A 21,340-nucleotide genomic window follows, 5' to 3' on the forward strand; every position below is an offset into this window, starting at 1 on the left:
TCTGCTGCTAAAGCAAAAGTACAGTTATCATACAAGGGATATTTTAGTGCTGGTTACTGGTCAGAAAAACATTTGTTTTTTTCTGACATGAACCAAACCTTGTCAATCAATTCAACTAATTCACAGTCTCTGTGAGGACAGGGAATAGCCTTCATCCTCCATCTTCAGATGCCCAGGCAGCTGGCAGAGTCCTGCATACGACAGGGACCAGCAAAGTATTGGTGGAGTGCATTTTTTCCCCAAATATTTTATTAATGGTACAAGTTACTCACTGCTTCCCAGGAAGTTTGTGGCAGAAAAATCAAGCAACAGACTATTTTCACTTGTACTGATAAGACTTGCAGTACCTTTAGTCCCATAGTTTCTTGGTTCTCCACTCTAAGCATTTTATTTGAGTCATTGATTTGGGTTGTAATCAGTATAAAGTGGAATCATATCTCCAAAGTTTTATTGAACCTACTTTCTTGGACTGTTTGGCCACGTGGCACAGCAAAGGCGCTGGGGTGTACCAGGCACACTGCACATTCAAATTGCCCAGAGAAACTCTGAGGGGCTGATTTGGAGACAATGGCAGCATTGTTCTCATAAATTGACTTATTTAAGAAACAATTTTGTCATCACAAATTAAAAAAAAAAAAAAACAGTTGAATTTCCATCTGAGGGAAGCAGGAATCATGGACTCCATTCCAAGCCCTTGGACGCATGTAAATGAGGCTTGCCCCAGGCCCCAGAAGTTTCCTCCCTTCAATCTGTTCACCCCTCTGTCACCCCTCACAACCCTTCAGGCCTCTCCTTCCCTCTTGTGTACTAAAAAGAGAATCTGATAAACTCAGTCACGCTGTCTCAGGTGGATGCAATTGAATGTGTCACCCTCCCCTTGCAAGAAGGCTGGCAGGTAAGAAAAATCGAGTCAATAGTGTCACATTAGTGATCTGGACATATATATATATATATATATATATATATATATGTGAGAAGTTTTTAAGAAATTTAAAAATAAAGCCAGGGGAGGTTTGATCCTCTCAGCATGTTTATATTGACAAAGCATGTCTAAAAAAATGGCCTCTGCCCTTTGTGAACTTAATATATAGAGGTGGCATTTGCAGGCTGCTTTTTTTTTCTTCTGGACAATTCAATAATGAGGATGCTCCCCAATACTATTTGTAGCGATCTCTGCCCTTACTACTCTCATAGAGAAGCAGTCAAAGATGTGATCTGAATGTACTAAAGCCCATCTGGCAAATTTCTTCAGCCTACCAGATAAAAGGCAAACTTTCGCCTGACATTCCAGGCCTTCCATGATAAGACCCCACCTGCCTCATTAACCATATTTCTCACTAATTCCTAACCATATGCAACTAAACCATTTCAAGTTCATGGGTATACGCTATATTTTAATACTTTTTGTTATCTATTGCTGTGGAACTAAATTACCCCAAACTTAGTGGCTAAAACAATAAGCACTTATTATTCTATTATCAGTTACTGTGGGTTAAGAATTTAGGAACAGCTTAGCCAAGTGGTCTGGCTTGGAATTTTTCAGGAGGTTGCAGTCATGCCTAGACTTGAGGATCTGCCTCCCACGTGTCTCACTAGCAAGTTGGGGCTGGTATTGGTGGGACTCAGTTTCTCTCCACATGGGTTTCTCCCAGGACGGTTTGACTGTAACTGCTGGATTCCCCAAAGTCAGTGATCCCAGAGAGACAGCGAGGTGTGACCTATCTTTTTACGACCCAGCCTCATGTGTCACAAGGTATCACTTCCAGCATATTCTCTGTGTTAGAAGCGAATCACTAAATCTAGCGTATGTTTAAGGGGAGGAGGTTTAGGGTCCATCCCTGAAGGGAAGAATGTCAAAGCATTTGTGAACACATTTCAACCCACCATAATGCTCCTGCCCCTTTGCTCATTCTGTTCCTTCTGCTGAAAATGCCCTCTCCTCCATCAGTGTAGCCCGATCCTATATGCCTTTCAAGACCTAGTTCAACTGTCACTTCTTCCAAAAAGCCTTCCCAAATGCCTCCTAAGAGTTTTCCTTTCTTTGTATTCCCATAATATTTTCTACATTTTTTTACTGCATTTATTGCTTTTTATCTTAGGTGATACGTACACACGTATTCCAAGCCAGGGTTTACCAGCTTTGGAACTACTGATGTTTTGGGCTGGATTCTTTGGTGTGGGGAAGCTGTCCAGTGTATAAGATGTTCAGCAGCATCCCTGGTCTCTTCCAGCTGATGTGAGCAGCACCTTCCACCCCCAGTGTGATGATCAAAAATGTCTCCGGATGTTGTCAAATGTTCTGTGGTGGGCAACGATGATCCCTGGTTGAGATCCATACTTCTAGGCAATTAAGGTCTGTGATTCATTTTGTATCCCCAAGTCACTATTCTAAAAGACTATTCTAACATGCTAGAATAGACTTTCTTTCCATCTTCATGCTACTGAGTTGTCCTGTCCAACCTTTCCTTTTTTTTTTTTTCTTTTTGACTTAAACTAGCTTCTGTTGCCTTCTATCTAAAGAAATGTAATTAACAAGGACAACTCATCCTTTAAGGCCTGGATCAAATACCACTTCTAGTTCTCCCAGATGCCCTCGGGAAAAATTTATCTTTTCCTCTCCATTCTGTTTTGATTAGCGCTTTCCACAGCCTGGTAGTAGAGTCAGGTTTACATACACCCAAATGCTCCTTCAACCCAGGACCAGGCGTCATGCCCAGAATGGAATAGGCTGGATCTAATTGTGAATGAAATGGATTTTCATTTGGGGCTTTAATGCAAACATATATACAAAGTGACCACATTACCAGGGAAAAAGAGTTTGGAGGCCAGTCTGGCAAAACTTGCTCTCGATGCTTTTTTGCTATTTCACATTTAGTAGATGTTAGGGTACACTGAGGAGGATGAGAGGGCTCAGTCTGGATGATGACTGATCAGGTTCAAATCCCATCTTTACCACTTACTGTGAGGCCTTAGGAAAGTTACTTAATTATTCTGTGCCTCCAACTCAATGGTTCTTTGCCCTATGAATATGATGGGATATCACATCCAGGATTACATTACATGCAAAAGGATTTTCCGGATGTAATTAAGGTTATTAATCAGTTGACCTTGAATTAGTCAAAAGAAAGATTATCCTGGTGGATACCCCTCATCCAATCACTTTTAAAGCCCTTTTAAAAGCAAAGCATTTTCTCCAACTGGTAGCAGATGAAAAAGTCAGGAGATTTGAAGCACAAGGAGGATTTGATATATTGCTGCTGGCCTTGAAGACTGAAGGGGCCACATGCAAGGACCGGAGAGTGGTCTCTAGCTCAGAGTGACCCCCTAGTCAACAGCTAGTCCTACAAGCATATGAACTGAGCACAAAGTCCCTAGGAGGTGTGACAGGTTGGAGCAGGGTTGTAACACTTTCTGTAAACTGCGGAAAGTGGTTTGGACTTTTACTCTGCTACTATTGGCAGTACACTAAAAAAAAAAAAAAAATCCTTTAAAATGAATTGAAAATACCTGGATTGAAAAATCTACTGTAGTATATGTATGAATATGTATGTGTGTATGTATGTATGTAATATATCTACAGTTTTATATTTTATACATATAAAATATGTTTTAATATTTCAGGTAAGTGGATAATTCCTCTTAATACTTTTTCTCCCTTTCAATATGAAATTGTAAAATTGTTACAACTGATTAAGTTAAAATGTTTATTAAGTTCAACAAAAAAGCATTTACTTACAAAACAATTTTTTTTCTTTCGAATAGACAACATTTTGATACAAGACACAGAAAAGTATCCATCTTCAACAAAATTTATTTTGATATCTTGAAACATGCTTATGACATGGCATAATTATGTATACACAAGATCTTTTCAATTTACCTCTCCTTTAGTAGTTACATTAAGAGATTACTGTATCTCTCAAAAGCAAACTGCTGTAATTCAAAATACAATTTTCAGTAAGATCTGGAATGATTTTTCCTAATTACCAAACATGTCAGGATTGGTATTTTCTCCTATACTCAGATAAAGAAAAATGTTTGTTAATATTTCTATAAGTTTTTTTTTTGTTGCTCGAACCTATAGGTACTTTGTTTATCTAAGCACATTGATTAGCAGGCCTTTCTCTTTAGAGAAAGGGAAGTTATTTTCAAAAAAAATTAAATATTTCTGATCACACTACAGATTTAGAAATAAAATGCTGAAATAATATAATTGAGCCAGGATTGCTCATTCCTCTCCCCCTTCCCTGAGGTGCTCCATGGGAATAAATTAAGTACTGAGGGAGGTGCATTAAAATCAGGGAGTCTCCCTGTGGCTAACAGCAACTGAATATCCTGGGTACCTAATTTATTATCAGAGTGACTTATGCTCTGGGGAAATTCTGGACCACTAAACTAAAAGTAAGATTACATCGATGGATTTTGAAAATAGTATACTTTAAGGAAGATTATATGCAAACATTTTAATAAATGTTAATTATACCAAGGCTATCAGAATGTTAGTCTTATAATAATTAGCACCAGCTACTAGATATATCTTTCTCTGATTAAACTGATTCTACCACACTGTCTGCTTCTCTTGGTTTAGCCCAGAGGGGGGACCTAAGGAAAAAAGTTTGAAAATGTCTTCATGAATTAGTTCTTTTAATGTATAGAAGTTTTAATCACATGACTTGGGCTTCCTTACCATATACCTTTGTTCCTTAAAAAAATACATATGTCCGTGATATAATACTTTATTTTAATCCAGAAGTTTGATCTACATTTAATTAAAAAATAAAAATTACAGCGTCAATTATACAAATATGTCAGAAAACAATACACCTTAATGTATTTTCAAATGAAATCTTGTCTTTTAAAAACTCAAAAGTTCACATCTTTCCCAGTGTTAAGAACATGCATGATCCAAAATAAACAGTTTTCATATGACTATTAGCAATGAAGCAGTTATACATAAACATGTAAACATTTAAAGATAATAATGCCTCTGAAATGTAGCTGCAAAATGTCAACTCTGTCTAAATCACAGTTTAAGACTAATAGAACAGTGAAGATAACTACTAGAATATAAATGGTTATCAGTTAAAGTTTAGTTTACTGCTAATAATTCACTCTAAAAAGACAATAAGTTTTGATAAATTTGGACCACAGGAACAGGTATTTTTCCTGAAAAAGTATTTCTCTTCTTGGTCATGGTACAGCCCTCTATCTCTAGCTAGTATGGTTGTACCTCGTTCATTGTAACAGATGATTATATTCAAATGGCATTTAATATAAACTGCACCAAACTGCCCTATAATTTCATTTTGGACTGAATTAATTAACTTCTCAGTAGGCAGCTAAGGTGCTGAACATAAGCCTAAAGAAATATTTGACTGCTTAACCTACCTTACATGAGTTGTCTCTAATTCAAGACAGCTTCCATTTTTAATAAGTAGTACCAGGTAAAATGCATTTAGTAGGATCCTAAAGGGTAAAGATAAGGCATTTATAATAAATGGATTTAGTTTTCCACATATGTTCACATCCATTTAAAAGAAGTCAGGGGGCATTGCAGACAGTTAAGGAGGATTTAACAAAACTCAGCAAGAGTTGGCAGGCCTGATATTTTTGAAAGACTATTTACCTTAGGAGGTACGCATTTATAATAAAAATAAAATGCCTTCTTTGTCCTTGTAAGATATTACAATAAAAAACATCACTTTGTAGCAATTAAAAGTAATACTATCTTAATGGTATTGCAAGTAATTTATATCCCAGAGCTTGAAATGTAAATATAATTGTCTAAGTCTCTAAGACATTATTTGAGATCATCAGGATTATCATATCATAAAATATCTATTCCATTATGCTTCTCCAATTATAATATTATTATCAAGATCTGACAGCTCTTTGTTTCAAATTTATAGTCTTCCATATATCAAGAAACAAAAGGACAAACAAGGAATGTAAAAGCCAGCTCATAAAAAGTAGAAACATTTTTCATACTACATGGCACATCTGTCATAAATTTCTGATTTAGGAAATGTGAAAACAAATACTTCCTTTGATGAACTCCTTGACATAGTGTTAAACTTAGTATTTTTAGATTTTTTTTTTAATTGTGAAGGAAAGAAGAAGAAAGAGGGAGAGAGGCAAAGGAGGAAGGGAAAGAAAGGAAGAAAAAAGAAAAGAAAGAAAGAAAAACCAATTTTATACTATAACTGTCATTTGGGGCAGGGGTGAATTAGCATTTCATGAGCACAACAGTCAAAAGAAGCACAGCTGAAGACTCTAGGCTGATTTCAAAGGCTTTGTAACATACAGTAAGAGGGGCTCCCAGAAACAGACTAAATAATTTGGTGGAAGGGGTGCTCCTTGGTCAGTCTTCACCTAAATGGTTCTAGGAAGAAGGGCTTTACACCTCTGAGGGAACAACTGCTAGGTAATTTCTGTCTGAATAAATTCTTTTTCCTGTACAACTTAAATTCTTCCTGCTATAATTTGCATGAGGAGAAATGACAAGAATATATTAATAATTTGGAAGTTTTAATACTGGTTTTAATAAAGGAAGGCACCAACTAGGAAAAAAAAGAATGCTTAGATGCCAGTTTCAGAAACAATTTTGCCTGCAGCACCTTCTAGCTCAATAATTTAGTGGCAATGACAGTCACAGACACTGTCAAAAACAGCAGTGAGATTTGAAAAAATAAATAAAAATTCAAGCAATAATATCCTTTAGATTTTTAATATGTCATTTACTGAAATGGCAATTACAACAGAAATTTATGAGAGCCTTCTAGTTAGAAAAAATAAATTAATCCACTTTTTTTAGGCTTTCATACATGTGGTTATCTCTAAATTCCATCAGGCAAGCATATACCGTTTTCTTTTCACCAAATACTATGTCTGTCCTGGTGTTGCCAGTCACAAGAGATCTTTTCTATCATTATACTCCCTCAAGTTCCCATTCTTACTAGGAGCCCTGGGCACACACAAAAGTGACCTGGCAGTTACATCATTCTCTATAAATGAAAAAGACTCTGCTATCTAAAAATAATGAAAGACTCCATTTAAATTAATGGTTTTTTGGGTCAAGTGTTCATTTTATTTTGTAAAAATGCAGTTCTGATCCAAATAGAGTTCTTACTAGCTTTAAAAAGATCTCTAGAGATTATATACAGGGCAGTAATTTAATTCTTATATTTTTATTTCTTGCAATGACATTTAGGGTTCACTATGATTTGAGATTTTTAGTGCTATTGCTGACACCTTATGGAAACTGTTTTATTTGGAAATACTGATCAGATTTTTAAAACCATTCAGCTCCTGTTTACAACAAGTATTATTGTAAAAAATGGATTTTTTGTTCCTTTAAGGTATTCTTCCCCTTGCTATTTATTCCTCACTTGATTTTATAATCCTGTTTGGGTCACTATGATTAGTTGCTATGGAAATTACCTCCTATGGAAATGATTCCAATGTCATTATTGTAAGAATGACTTTTAATGAATAATATCAATAGCAGACATCAATCCTTACTAGCAAAAGGAAATCTAATTAAAATTTTGAAAAAAGGATTAATTCTGAAAATTATTACCATGGCCAACTTTTCTGATATTTTTGAATCTCCCATCTGCTTTTTAAATAAGTATTAAATGAATTTTAAAGTGTTAATCAGCTACTCACTTCCTCAAATTCCAAAGTCACAATGGAAATTAGCACCACACACAGAAAATTGAATGTAAAGAACATTTCATCTACCATTTCTCTAATCTAATAAAAGCTATGCTTCATTTATGAGAGTTAATGTCAACAGGATTTCAGGGCTCATCAAGGAAACAACTTTGAATAGCACATTACAAATTCCCTTTAAAGATGAAGAATTTAATATTCCAAAATTTATCCCAGGAATTTAAAAGGTCAGGCCTATAAACTAGTGAGTTAAACAATAGATGAGAGCCAGTGAACCATTAGATGAGAATTCCAGAATGCTAAGAAGAAAATTTTCTTGGGTAGATTCTATAATTTGTGGTTTGAATAAAACCTTTGAAACATTCCATTAGTATTAAAATTCTTACAATGACAATATGGCTCACATTTAACACATTTTAAATTACTAGACAGTCTCTCCCCAAAAGAAATTTTAATGCTTTCTTCTGCCTAGTGCTTATTCACTGCCTGGTATTAATTTAGGAATAAATTAACCCTTCCAACAATTAGGATATTGTCTAGCAACTGCCTCTTGCACTCTACTGGGGAAATCAGTTATATTCTGAAGATCGGAAGTAAACGAGAAATCCATTTCTTCATTACAGAATGTTTTTCTATATCTAACAGCTTATTAATTATTGATGTAAATCACTATCACAGTTACCTATATAATTATTTATTACTATATTTATAATACCTCAGAATTAAGCCTCACAGCTATAGATTTTGTTAAATGTTTTACACATTAAGGGTTTTCTATACTTGTGCCTGCAACCACGATCTAGGGTCCAAAATGTCTTTGATGGATTTCTGCCTTGGAGCTGGCACTGGCTTGGCTTCAAAATTGGTTTTAGTGTCTGCGTGCTCACCATCACTTAAACTATTTTTCCTGGCAGACAGAAGTTTTCGAGGAGCAGCCATTGGTTTCTGTAAGTGATGCATGAGGCTTGATAGTTTGGTTTCCAAAGGCAAGGTCTGAGGTACACTTGTTTTCCCCCAGTTGTCCTTAACAAATTGATCTGTGTTGCTCCGTGTTTTTAAGCTGAATGGAGGTTTGTCAGAAGGGGGTGGGGGAGCTCGTCTCTTTTTCCCTTTCCCATCATGTAACTGCTCGCCCGCAGGAGACAAAACCTTTTTCTGGATGACCATTTGATGATTTCCATCAAAGAGTGTGGCCCAAGGAGGTGGTAAGGATTCTTCACACTGACCAATAAGAAACTGTCCATTTGTCTTCTCAATTTTTTTTTGTATTACATCAGTTAAACTTTCAAGTTTCATTGGTGAATCAATGCCTGAAATAATTTAAAAAATACATGAAAAAATTAAAAAGCAATATGTACTTTATGTGAATAAGCTATTATTTTCCAAATGAATATGTTATATATATACAAAATGGTCCTCAAAAACTTAGATTAGGATAAGCAATAAAGCGTTTAATTATACCAAGAGAACCAAAAAAAAGGAGATCATGTACTGTACTATACACACATTACATATATATCAACATATATTCCTAAAAAAAAATAGTGTATATATAAAATATGTAGCATATGTATTGACATAATACACACACATAAATATATTCCTAAATAAATTAGTAAAATCTAGCTTTCAAAGAATTAGAGTTATATTGGTATTTTTTAAAATTCTATAGATCAATTATTTATTAGGTAAGTTGTCTTGGATTTAAAACCTTAGTCTGACTTCTAAGTAAGAGTGGATTCCCTTTGCACAAAAGCTTAATATATAAACTGGGATGACTGTAACTGGATCACAGTATTCTTTCCCATAGACTAGCAAAGTCTTTGTTAAAAGGGAAAAAAACCCCAAACCAAAAATCCAGGGAAATAAGAGTAAAACCCTCATACCACTTTGGTGATAAGGGTTTGGGTAGAATTTTCCTTGGGAAAAATAAGAGAACAGAGATAAATGTCTATTACATAAATTATTGGTATTTTAAACTGTGTAAATCCAAATGTACCATTTTTAATCTAATATTTTAAAGTATAGGTATGTGCAGGTACATTAGTGGCAATTTAGACTAGGAGTTAGGCCTGGAACGCACTGGTTCCCAACACTGTTCACTGAGGCCATTCCACAAAAATAAATAAACACCCCTCAAAGTATGGGAAAATGGAATGTTAATGAGTCTAGAAACTTTAAATTTTCCAAAGTATTAAACTTAATTTTTTTGGCCAGAGATGAAAGCTTCCATTCATTAATATTCATTTATCAACACTACTTAAAAACAAATTTAATAAAATATAGGAAAAATTACTGAACATGATTACATTGTAGAATCTTCAAGTTTATATTTTAAGAATTCTCATCAGCTACCAGCTAATATTTATTTTTACTGTACCTTTACTCATTTTAAGTCTTAAAATTTTGTTTGATCTTAAGCATTCACACTATGAAAAAAATGTATATTCATTAATTTTGTATTAATTCATCTATTAAACATGAGTTCCTTAGTCTATAATCATAGTCTCTTTTCATTCATTTTGATTGTGTTCTGAAAATTTTAGCATTTTAATGTCAATAGAATAAGCTGCTCGAGTATGGACAATGTTGTTTTTGTTATCCTGCAGCTTAGAAAAGACAAACTCCACTTACTCATATCATGGTAGACTGAGGTTGCCTCTTTTGTTAAGAACAAAGGTGGTTTCCGTGGTGACATAATCTCAATTTTCATAAGTTCTTCACAACAGTGCTTCCATTGGCCTAAGAAAGGCAGAAAAAAGCAGGCTAGTTTAAAACATAAGTGTGAAGATATATATTTCATTTTGAATAGATATCAACATGTTTTGCTTTGAAAAATAAAAGTGAATTTATAAAGCATTATTTTAAGGGAGCTTACACAAAAACCTAATACTACCCATAATTTCAAAGTCTAATTCTGGGCATGAAAGTAATCTCTTTAAAAAATAGAGTTCTACACACAGATATCCTAAGATCTCTAGAATACTAAATACTATACTATTTCACTAAATGGTCAATAACTACTTTAAAATTTCTATTCATGGCAAAAGTTTGTACAGGTTCTTTTCTTTTAAATGATAAATTAAAACATCCAGTAATTCAAGATAGTTGAAAGGTTAAAAATTAACTGAAATATAATTACTTTAGAAAGAAACAAAAAAAATCTAAGAAGCAGTGGTTCTCAAAAATGGCTTTAACTTTGAAAATTTTACTTAAGAAATAGGAATTGTTTATTCAACTGTCTCTTTAAAATGATTATCATGCTTTTCAAAATCATCTAACTGTAGAGAAATGTATTTTCATTTAAGTAAAATGTATACAAAAAACCCTATTACTACATTCACTCAATAAAATTCTGAGTCTAATTTGTTTTAGGAAGGACATCTTAAATAAAGCCATTAGGAATTTGGAATAAGAACAAAGTATTCTTAATAAATTGTTTCAACTATTATTATAAGTTAAAATTTAAAAGTGGGGACATTATTAACTTTTCTTTTAATTATGTTTCACACTATTTTAATCTTAAAACAAAATTTGCAGACTTATTTCTCCTGAGTGGCTATCAAAAAATTTAACCTTTCCATATTTATTGTGCACCTGCATGCTAGAAAACAACTGTGCTTGATACTATGTATCCATAAATTTATAAAAGGAATTTACTGAGATTCACCATTCTTACAGCCTGTCTTAACAGTAGTAGAAAAGTAAATGTAATACACTCATGTGCCTTTTTAGATTGATTTATGATCTACACTTCTCTTCCTTTTATTACTAATATGTTCTCAATATCCATATTCAGTATTCAACTTGGTTATTTTCCATAGCTTAAAAATTAAAGACATTTCATGCTTAGTCAAATTATCTGTTCATTTTTATTGTTTTTAGTCAAATATACTGTTATGGTAATATGGTACCATATGCATGAATTTTAAATCCATTACCTTAAATAGTTAAGAAACATAAAAAAGCCTTTTGGTATGTTTTGTTATGATGCTAAGTACAGAATATGGTAAAAATTTCAAAATAACCTACACAGCAACTCACAAAGGGAATAAATTCCTGAGTAGGCTTCAACGGTTGCTCTCCAGAATTTAAATCTAGTAGGATCTGAGATCTGATAACTTATTCCTCCCTCTACTTCCTCTTTTAGATAAATATATAAAAGCCAGTTTTTTCTTCTTGGAGGCAGGAAAAAAGCCCTTATCTAATGGAAAAATAACGAAACACTTTAAACTGGCAAACATTTCTGCCACAGTTTTAGACAAATTTATTATAAAGTACAGTGTTTTCTCTATATTTACAGATGAAAGCATTTCATTGTTAAACCAGCAGAATACTAATCATAATGAAAATTGGAATATAATGCCACATTATTCCATGTGTTACTAAAGTCAGAGGTACAAATGTGGTATGTTCATTGGTCAAGACTATACAACTGCAACATGTATTTTGCTGGTGAATAAATTTGTATGCACAGTTATACAAGATAGCCAGTATGCTAACATGAAAACAAAGAGCCAATATGAAATATTAAATGGATATGTTTTATTCATATAACAATCTATATATTGAAGATGTTTCCCACAATACTATTTATTGTTATAATGTTCCCAGTCAAAATTATTATGCTAAGCTGTTAATGTAACTCAATAGTTATATTATTAAATATTTGAAAAAAACTTAATGTTCCAAGTCTGTTTTAACTTTATATATCTTTGAACCACCATTCTAGCTCTACCCCTATTGACCACCATGAACAAGTGTCATTCTTTTACATATTTGTTACCCCTCAAGTATCAGAAATAGCTATTACATCCCCCTTGTTCCCCAAGCTCTACCTGTCTCCCCCCTCACCCCCCCCCACTGTTCTTCCCCAGGCTAAACAGACCTACTTCCATCAATGTTTCCTCATTAATTCTCTCACCCTCCTGATTTTCTACACTTAAGTGGGACCAAAGAATTGAAATTTGCTACAAATATTAAATTATTCTTACTTTATTCTGTCCTGGATATCTATCCTCTACTTTGTTATACACACCATACTTCAACCAACATCACCAGAGGCTACACCTGTCACTAGGAAAGTAAAAATTTTAATGTACAAGTCAAGTTTTAGGATAGTATAAACACTTCCATCTTTGCTTCACGTCTCCATACTGAAGTATAGATGTATTAGAATTTGTACTTTAAAAGTTACATAGGTTGGCAGTGTTTATGCAAAAAAAAAGCATTAAACACCAAAGTAAGCAGACCTGAGAACCAAGTTGTTATCACTTTCTTATTACTTTGACAGTACAAAAATGTCATGAGATTCTTATCCCTCCAACTCCCCACTTTAGCATGATAAATTATTTCACATAATCTAGATAAATGAAAACATGAGCTTATCATCTAATTGATATGCAGACTACAATATTCTGGCATTACACCTTCATTTATCCCTCCCTCCTGCTTTTACACAAATGCAATTTATAAAATGCTAGAATCATTTCTAAAAATAACATAGTTTTTTGTAAGACAGACTCTCTAAATCAGAGTATTTAGGAAAGCACTTAAAATTTTATCTATGATCAGCAAAATAAAGGAAGTTGCTGTCTTTTAGATTACTCTCCTAAGATCTGCTGAAATTTTTAACTAAATAAATGTAGTATATGCTGACAAGCATGGAACAAATATTTAAACATTTATTGAGTGCCTAGAGATGGTACTTAAGGAAAACATATCCTAAAGAATCCAAGAAGGCCATAGAGGGAATCCTCTAGTTCAATGCTATGAACTGGAAACCTCTTCAGATTAAGTTTTCTCATCTTTAGAACAGAAGGAAATAACTTCTACCTCACAAGGATGTTATGAGAAATAAATGAAGTCATCTGGAATATGGGAAATAATTAGTAAATGTAGTTGCCTTTCTTGCCTCCTCCCCAACATCACTATAATATTTGATGAGGCTGTGAATCAGAGTAGGCCTACAAAAATTAACCTGAGGACTGCAGGTATTAACTCTTCATAGTGTTCCAGATAACAGAATTCCTAAATATCTGTAGGATTATTTCTGGGAGTTGTGGAAATAACTTTCCATTGTTTGGAAATGGCTCTACTTTGTAATTCTGTAGAATAGTGTTCTACAGACATAAAATGCTGGTTGAATCTAATAGTAGGCTAAATTTGATAAAAAATAGCCATCATCAACATTCTACATTTTCAATATAAAGTGGTAGATAACAAATATGCTGTTAAATTTATTGTCAGTAGAGACAAAGAACAAATAAAACTGTAATATTTTCCTGTTGACAAAATTCTTTCTTAAATTGAGAATGAAATATTAGAACCTCATGTATTGTATACACTAGAACCCTATTACATTACTATTGCTATCGCATTGTTTTTATAATCCATGTCACTGGACTGTATTAATGAGATGAACAAACCATATGTGTGTGGTCTTAAAAAAAATCTCTTTGGATGATGTCCAGGATGATGTTATAACAAATCTGGACTTAACAGAAGGTTACATAAAAATGAGACTCCTTCTGAACATTTCAATATTTTAGGATCATCATTATCCTGGAAAAGGGTTTGCTCCTCAAAAGGCTTCTTACCTCTTGGATCAAACACATTGCCTGAAGTGGTTAAAATCTAATATTTTGAGAGAATGTGGTCTGGTTGTTTTAGCAACCAAAGGAACTTGAAGTATGAGATAGGGATGCTAAGGATTCAATAGTCAGTCAGGCTGTCAGTCAAGAGATTGAGAGAAAAAAGCACCAATGCATTGATGATATACTACCTTTTTTCAACAGCATAAAAAAATTCTTGCTGCAAACTGTAAGATTATAATTTTGATATTTAGATTGTTGTGTGCCTCCTTACAGGCTGCATGAATATGCTACTAGAAAATCCAAATATCTACTTACTAAGATCAAAGAAATGCTGCCAGAAGGCTTCCATCCACTTCTGAATATCTTCTCTATTGTCAACTGCAAAAATCTGAGTTACAGCTTGTCCAGCAACAGGGTTGATAACAGAGAAATTACGGATTCTTTTCTTGGCATCCTTATCCATTGCCCGAATTCTGGTTTCCTAAAAATTAAGACAAAATTGGTGTTTTACAAGAGACATTTCTGTAATGATCAAACAAATATTTTAGTCCTCAGCTACTATTTACACCAGATGTAATTATAATCTTATTGCTGATCATTTGAAATTCAAAACATGTAGTTTTGAGAATTTTCAATATTCAAACTCAGATCTAGGTTTTTTAAAAGAATGCTTTACATTCAAAAACTGAATAATGCTTTAAAGTATGCTACATATAGCACTTATGCCAAATTATATGAGATTAAAACATAACCTCTGTTTTGATCTATCTCAGTTTGAGCGGGAGTTGCTGTCTGTTATATACATCTTAAAATTGGCAATAAAACAAGTACAGCATAACTGTAGTATGAATTACATGTTAACTATATTTTCAACAGTAATAAAATAGTATGTTTCTTATTCTAATATTCATGTATAATATCTAGTGTTATCAGTTATAGCAGTAAAAGCCTAAGTTAGTGTTTACTGCAGCCAAACAGTTAGGTTTTCCTCATTAACATTTATTTTGTATGTAACACTCATTTACAAAGCTCATAGCTAAAGATACATAAAGTAATATAACCCTCATAATGTTAATTTTTTTTTTTAAATGCTCAATGCAACACTCTACAGCAAAGGCAATGGTTTCATTCATGCTGATAGTCTAAATCTTTTTTATGAGTGGTACTGGGTATGACATTGTAACGATACTTATTGAATCTATATGTAGAAGAGAGAAGCCTATTCCCAAGTCACACACAGGGATGGCAATGGCACATAGCAAGCTAGCAACTACATGTAGTTTAGACCAAGGAAGCTTGGGGAATAAAGTCTGGACTAGAACTATCTATTATACAAAGATAGAAATGTGGTTGCCTACATAATGATTAGTTTTATACTACTCTAGGGTAGCACTGTCCAATAGAAATACAACGTGAACCACATATATAATTTAAAATTTTCTGAAAACTGCGTTAAGTAAAAAGAAACTGGTGAAATTAATTTTAATTTATTTCATATACTCTTACATATCCAAAATATTGTCATTTTAACATGTAATAAATGAAAAAAATCATTGAGGTATTTCAGATTCTTTCTTCATATTAAGACTTCAAAATCCAATTTGCATTTTACCCCTTATAGCACATCTCAATTCAGACCAGCCACATTTTAAGTGCCTAACAGCCATTGGGGGCTCGTGGCTAGTGTATTGTACAGAACAGTTGTAGAGAAAAATAGATGAGCCTACTGTAATGTGTGCAAAACAATATTTGGCTGGAAGTTATAAAAGGTGACTAAGAGTAGAAAGAAATTCTTCACTTCATTGAGTACAAGATGAAGAGAGACTGTACAGTCACATACCAAAACCTACATACACATATAATGTGGGCTTTACGTGGATATGAGAGAAGCAGCAGAGTTAGGAAGAAAAGCTATCCATTCCCTGAAAAATGGGTAAGTACAGGCAGGTGAACACCACATATACTACAGAAGTTCTTTTCTAAAGGAATAAATTCTTAACCAAAAATAACACGGGAACAATGTATGCTGTATAAAATAGCAACATAATTTAGAACTTTTAGAATATCACAAAATATAGGGATTGGTAACCATCTTAGAGATAGTCTATCCCGTCATTGTAGAAATCTAGGAATCTAAGTGCCTTTAGAATATAATGGGACTTATGGTCAGCATCTTAATTTTACTATAAAAGGGCTTTTTACACTCCTATGCCTTGATAATGAACTTTGTGACTTAACTCTTTTAAGCAATTATTTTTACAATATAAAAAAATGCTGCCCTAAACGGCATCCTTAGAGCTGAAAGATGCATCCAATCAACCTCTTTAAATATAAAGCTTATTACTAACTGTGAATGACTTGAGCTCTAGGAACAGTCTTTGATATGCTACCCTATCAGACTAATTGAAGGTTAAATCATACTGAGGGAAAACAATCCCTCTATTCTTGTGAGTATTAAAAAAATAAAATTAGGAGTATTCTTGTTACTGAAATTGTGCTTTCTTCCACCCAACTGCATTTCAACACAAATTTCTGACTTTTTGTATATAGGCTTAAAATAGACTTAACTTTCAAATAAGGAAAATGTGATTTTTATAGATGAATATGTATACTTTTACCAATGTATCATTTCAAATGAAACCACCATGTAGAAAATCAGATGAACTGAATCATTTATATCCTTTTAAGAGAATATAATGCAACAATATATAAATACTACAGTATACACTCCATTAATTCTGGTAACCATAAATACCACTACATTTTAAAACATGAGAGGTTTTTAAAAAGTGCAAATGAAATGCAGAATTTGAATTAACTTCTATATTTTTATCATCCAAAATAATTTAACGAGAAATTTTTAATTACAAAATTGCACGTTAAAGAAAAAGTGATTGGCACCAGTAAAGTTTCTCAGTGTCAGAAAGTTTATGCAATCTGTTTTTTGTTGTGGGAAAGCAATATTGATTTTTGTATCAATAATGGTGCTCCTCTCAAAAAGTGAATAGAAAACACTAAGGTGAATTTTAGGACTGTTATCATTATAGGCTCATATAAAGTATATTGAGAGAATTATCTCCTCTTAGCAGGGTATGACGACAAGGAATTTGGGAATTCCTCTTCCTACTATTTCTACCACCTAATTGTCTAGCACTAAGTGTCTAAAAAAAAATTTAAGAATAAATGAATGAGATAGGAAAAGAATAACTCAAAAATAATAATCAAAAGTTTTGTACTGATAGACTCAGATGCTAGAAATAATCTCTAATCCAACTCTTTAATTTACAAATGAGGAAACATATGTGAGAGAAGTGTTCTATCCAAGGCCAGAGTTTCCTGTTTTGCTTTTGCTAATCCCAAACCTTTTAGTTGATTTGGGAGGCTTTATAGTCAACTTTTATTGATTTGTAAATTGTTTTAAGATTTACTGTGAAATTTTAATCTGTAGTTGGCTTTGCTTTTCATCAATTAGCACATACTGAACTGCAACTTTTCACTGCTTGAGAAGTGGCGTTACTCAGAGAAGGCCAAGTGATGTCATTGAAAATAATCTGAGAAGTCAATTTTGTAACAAAACATAATAAACTCTGAAGTCAAAGGAAAGTTTTATTTAGGTTTTTTATTATTTTGAATTAAAACTATACTTCTACCTCTCCATTTCTATGTACATGGAAAACTGCTATATCATGATTAGATTTATAAACCATTTCTTTTCTTTTCTTTTTTTTTTTTTTTTGAGACAGAGTCTTGCTCTGTTGCCCTGGCTAGAGTGCCGTGGCATTAGCCTAGCTCACAGCAACCTCAAACTCCTGGGTTCAAGCAATCCTTCTGCCTCAACCTCCTGAGTAGCTGGGACTACAGGCGTGCGCCACCATGCCCGGCTAATTTTTTCTATATATATTTTTAGTTGGCCAGATAATTTCTTTCTATTTTTAGTAGAGATGGGGTCTCGCTCTTGCTCAGGCTGGTCTTGAACTCCTGACCTCGAGCGATCCACCCCCCTCGGCCTCCCAGAGTGCTAGGATTACAGGTGGTAGCCACCACGCCTGGCCTATAAACCATTTCTTATTTTACTTCTGATTATATGACCTTTAAGTCTGCTACTGCACCCAGATTATGGTCTCTACACTTTTCTACAAAAAGGAATCAGAGCTCTTGGAGAAACGGCTGATTCCCAGTCTGGGTTTGGAAATGTGTAAGATGATTTTGGAACATCTTGTCCTACCAGAAAACAAAGATTATTAGAGTTGTATTAAAAAAAAACTCAAGAGCCAACCTGAAGAGGCTTCTACTAGTCAAATATAGTACAGTTGGAATACTGATAAGAATAACAATGATAACAGATTGATACATGAGATGTCTTTAAATCCATAAATTCAAAATGATATTTAAAAACTAACTCACTGGTCACCTTTGAAGGATGCTAGGGAAGTACCTCATTGTGTTGGTAACTGATACATAAATGAAAAAATATCGAGCACTTGTCCCATCTTCCCTGTAAGAATTGTACCTCAGGGTAATCAAATAGCTGATGAAGTAGAGGTATCCCAGCTAATAAATGAAAAAAGAATGTTAAAATATTATCAGTTTGCAATCCCCAATAATTGATCTAAACAAGGCTCATCAGTGGATGTTGAGATGAACAGAGAACCCAAATTGTAGGCCTCCTGAAAAAAGTAGACATTTCCTAAAATGTATTCTTACTGACCAACCAACATAAACATGATCCAAAAACATAAGAAAAAAGACGACCGACCCAAAGATTCCATCAGCAAAATCCATACTATGGAAAACCCTGTAGGTAAATGACCTAACTTCTGCAACAAACAAATTGTGTGTCTCTATGTGTGTCTGAGGTGTGTGTGAACAGGAGCCAACAGATTTAGACTTCAAAGACCTAATCAATCAACTGCATGCAGGGCCCTTATTTGGAGTCTGATTCAAAAAACTGTTACAAAAATTATGAGAGTGGATAATTTGAACACTGCCTGTATTTTTTTTTTTTGAGACAGAGTGTCGCTTTGTTGCCCTGGCTAGAGTGAGTGCCGTGGCGTCAGCCTAGCTCACAGCAACCTCAAACTCCTGGGCTTAAGCGATCCTACTGCCTCAGCCTCCCAAATAGGTGGGACTACAGTAGGCATGCACCACCATGTCCGGCTAATTTTTTGTATATATATTTTAGTTGGCCAGATAATTTCTTTCTATTTTTAGTAGAGACGGGGTCTCACTGTTGCTCAGGCTGGTCTCGAACTCCTGAACTTGAGCGATCCACCCGCCTCGGCCTCCCAGAGTGCTAGGATTACAGGCGTGAGCCACTGCCACCCGGCCTACTGCCTGGATTTTTGATGAAATAGTAACTCTATATGACTACATATATAATAAAACTATAATTTTTTTTAAGTGTGACATCTGGAATATTTACAAGTAAAATGAAATGGTCTCTAGGATTTGATTCAAAATAATTCTAAAGTGCGGCAACGTGTGAGGGTACAAACGGGTTCATTTATACTACTCTCCATATAAATTATCTTGAAATTTTTCCAAAAACATAAAAAATACAAATACAAAAAACAAAGTAAGTCTATTAAAGCCTCTTTCTTATCTGCAATGCAGATAATATTTCACTCTTCTTTCCTAACATGCTGTAAAGATAAGTGAGTTCTTTGAAAGGTGTTTGGCCTAAAGTCCTGTTAATCAGTGATGGAGACAAAGTGCTGCTCCTAAAAACAACCTTTAGACCTTATGCATACTCTAATGACAAAGAAAGCATACCTTCACGATACATGGCAAAGAATGTTTGAAATGTGTAAAGTATAACCATAAATTAAACTAAGTATTAGGTATGATTAGTATCAGTCTGATATAATTATTTTGAATTTATGTTAATGAAATCAGATATAAACTCCTAAAGGAAAAGGTCGTTTTAAAAAATTATTTTTGCTATATTTAATAAAGGACAATCTAAATAGTTGATAGGATTCAGATATTTAAAAGACTAATATAATTGAAAGAAAATCCCATGTGCTTCATAATAGTTTTGCTTTCCAGGGTCCATAATAGGTAAAAGTAACTTCAAAAAAATTTAGCTAAGGTCTACCAGACCAAGTAGCGTTATTGACTTGTTTCCTATGGATTTGATTAAAAGGAATGATGTACAGTATTTAAATCAAGAAAAAACGATTAAAGCTTTGGCTAATATAATGCTTTCTATGGTGTATAGGAAATTCAGTTAAGTACCCGCTATTGAGAATGTCTTGCTCAAAAACATTCATAGTGAAGTTTTTTGAAGCTGAAGCAATCACTTTGAAGTAAATCACCCTTTCAAATTTGGATTGAAAAGGGGAGGGGAATAGCTTTTAGGCTTTTCTTCCCTTAATGTGACTATTTCCACAGATGGCTCCCTATGAAAATTAATGAACTAACTTAGCCTTACAGGAAATGCCATTTAGAAGGACAAGAATTATAGTTAGAGAACAGATCCTGTGATCAAAATAACAGAACTATTATTTATATACCTTAGTAGGGGCAAAATTTATGTTTTCACATAATTTTTAAAGAACATCCAGCAAAATTATTATTTTTCTAAATCACGACAGAAGACAGCCAGCCAAAAGAGGAAGAACTCTGATTTGTATTTAATGTTTAACATTATTAAGCTTAAAAAGACCTTAGAGACTCAGCATTGGAAATATACTAAAAACTAAAAACATTATTCTTAAAAGTTTTATTTGGTCCTTACCTGCTATATCAGAAAATACTAAATTGGCATTTATCAAAGATCTTTTGTTTATTTAAAAATACACTAATGGCATGTGTACCCTTAGAAATTTTCAAGGTAAGAAAAACAATTAAAACATCTACCTTATATTAAGAAACCAAGTAATTTAAAACACTGAATAGATAAAAACCTATGAATTTATCATGATAAGAAAGAGAGGGAGGTAGGGAGAGGAAAGAAGAAAACGTTCATTTGCTACTCGTGGAGGGGGTAATACTAACTCCAATACACATTACCAATACCAGTATAATACCAATATATATCATCAACTTCTTACTCTGAAAATTGGTAT

The 21,340-nt window shown here is 33.6% G+C and overlaps 1 protein-coding gene across 2 annotated transcripts in view; it reads right to left on the reverse strand.

Moving 5' to 3' along the window:
- Positions 1-3,795: 3,795 nt before the first annotated feature.
- The window catches only part of RTKN2 (rhotekin 2), a 69,567-nt gene continuing 52,022 nt past the window's right edge, over positions 3,796-21,340 (reverse strand). For both annotated transcript variants that reach the window (XM_045568250.1, XM_045568249.1), the window contains exons 10-12: positions 14,586-14,751; positions 10,309-10,416; positions 3,796-8,984 (exon numbers count right to left, since the gene is read on the reverse strand). In XM_045568250.1, the coding sequence (XP_045424206.1) occupies positions 8,449-8,984; positions 10,309-10,416; positions 14,586-14,751 (810 nt within the window). In that variant the 3' untranslated portion in view covers positions 3,796-8,448. The remainder of the gene's footprint in view (positions 8,985-10,308; positions 10,417-14,585; positions 14,752-21,340) is intronic.

This window comes from Lemur catta, chromosome 14, assembly GCF_020740605.2.
Source record: "Lemur catta isolate mLemCat1 chromosome 14, mLemCat1.pri, whole genome shotgun sequence".
In the NCBI taxonomy this organism is placed as follows: domain Eukaryota; kingdom Metazoa; phylum Chordata; class Mammalia; order Primates; family Lemuridae; genus Lemur; species Lemur catta.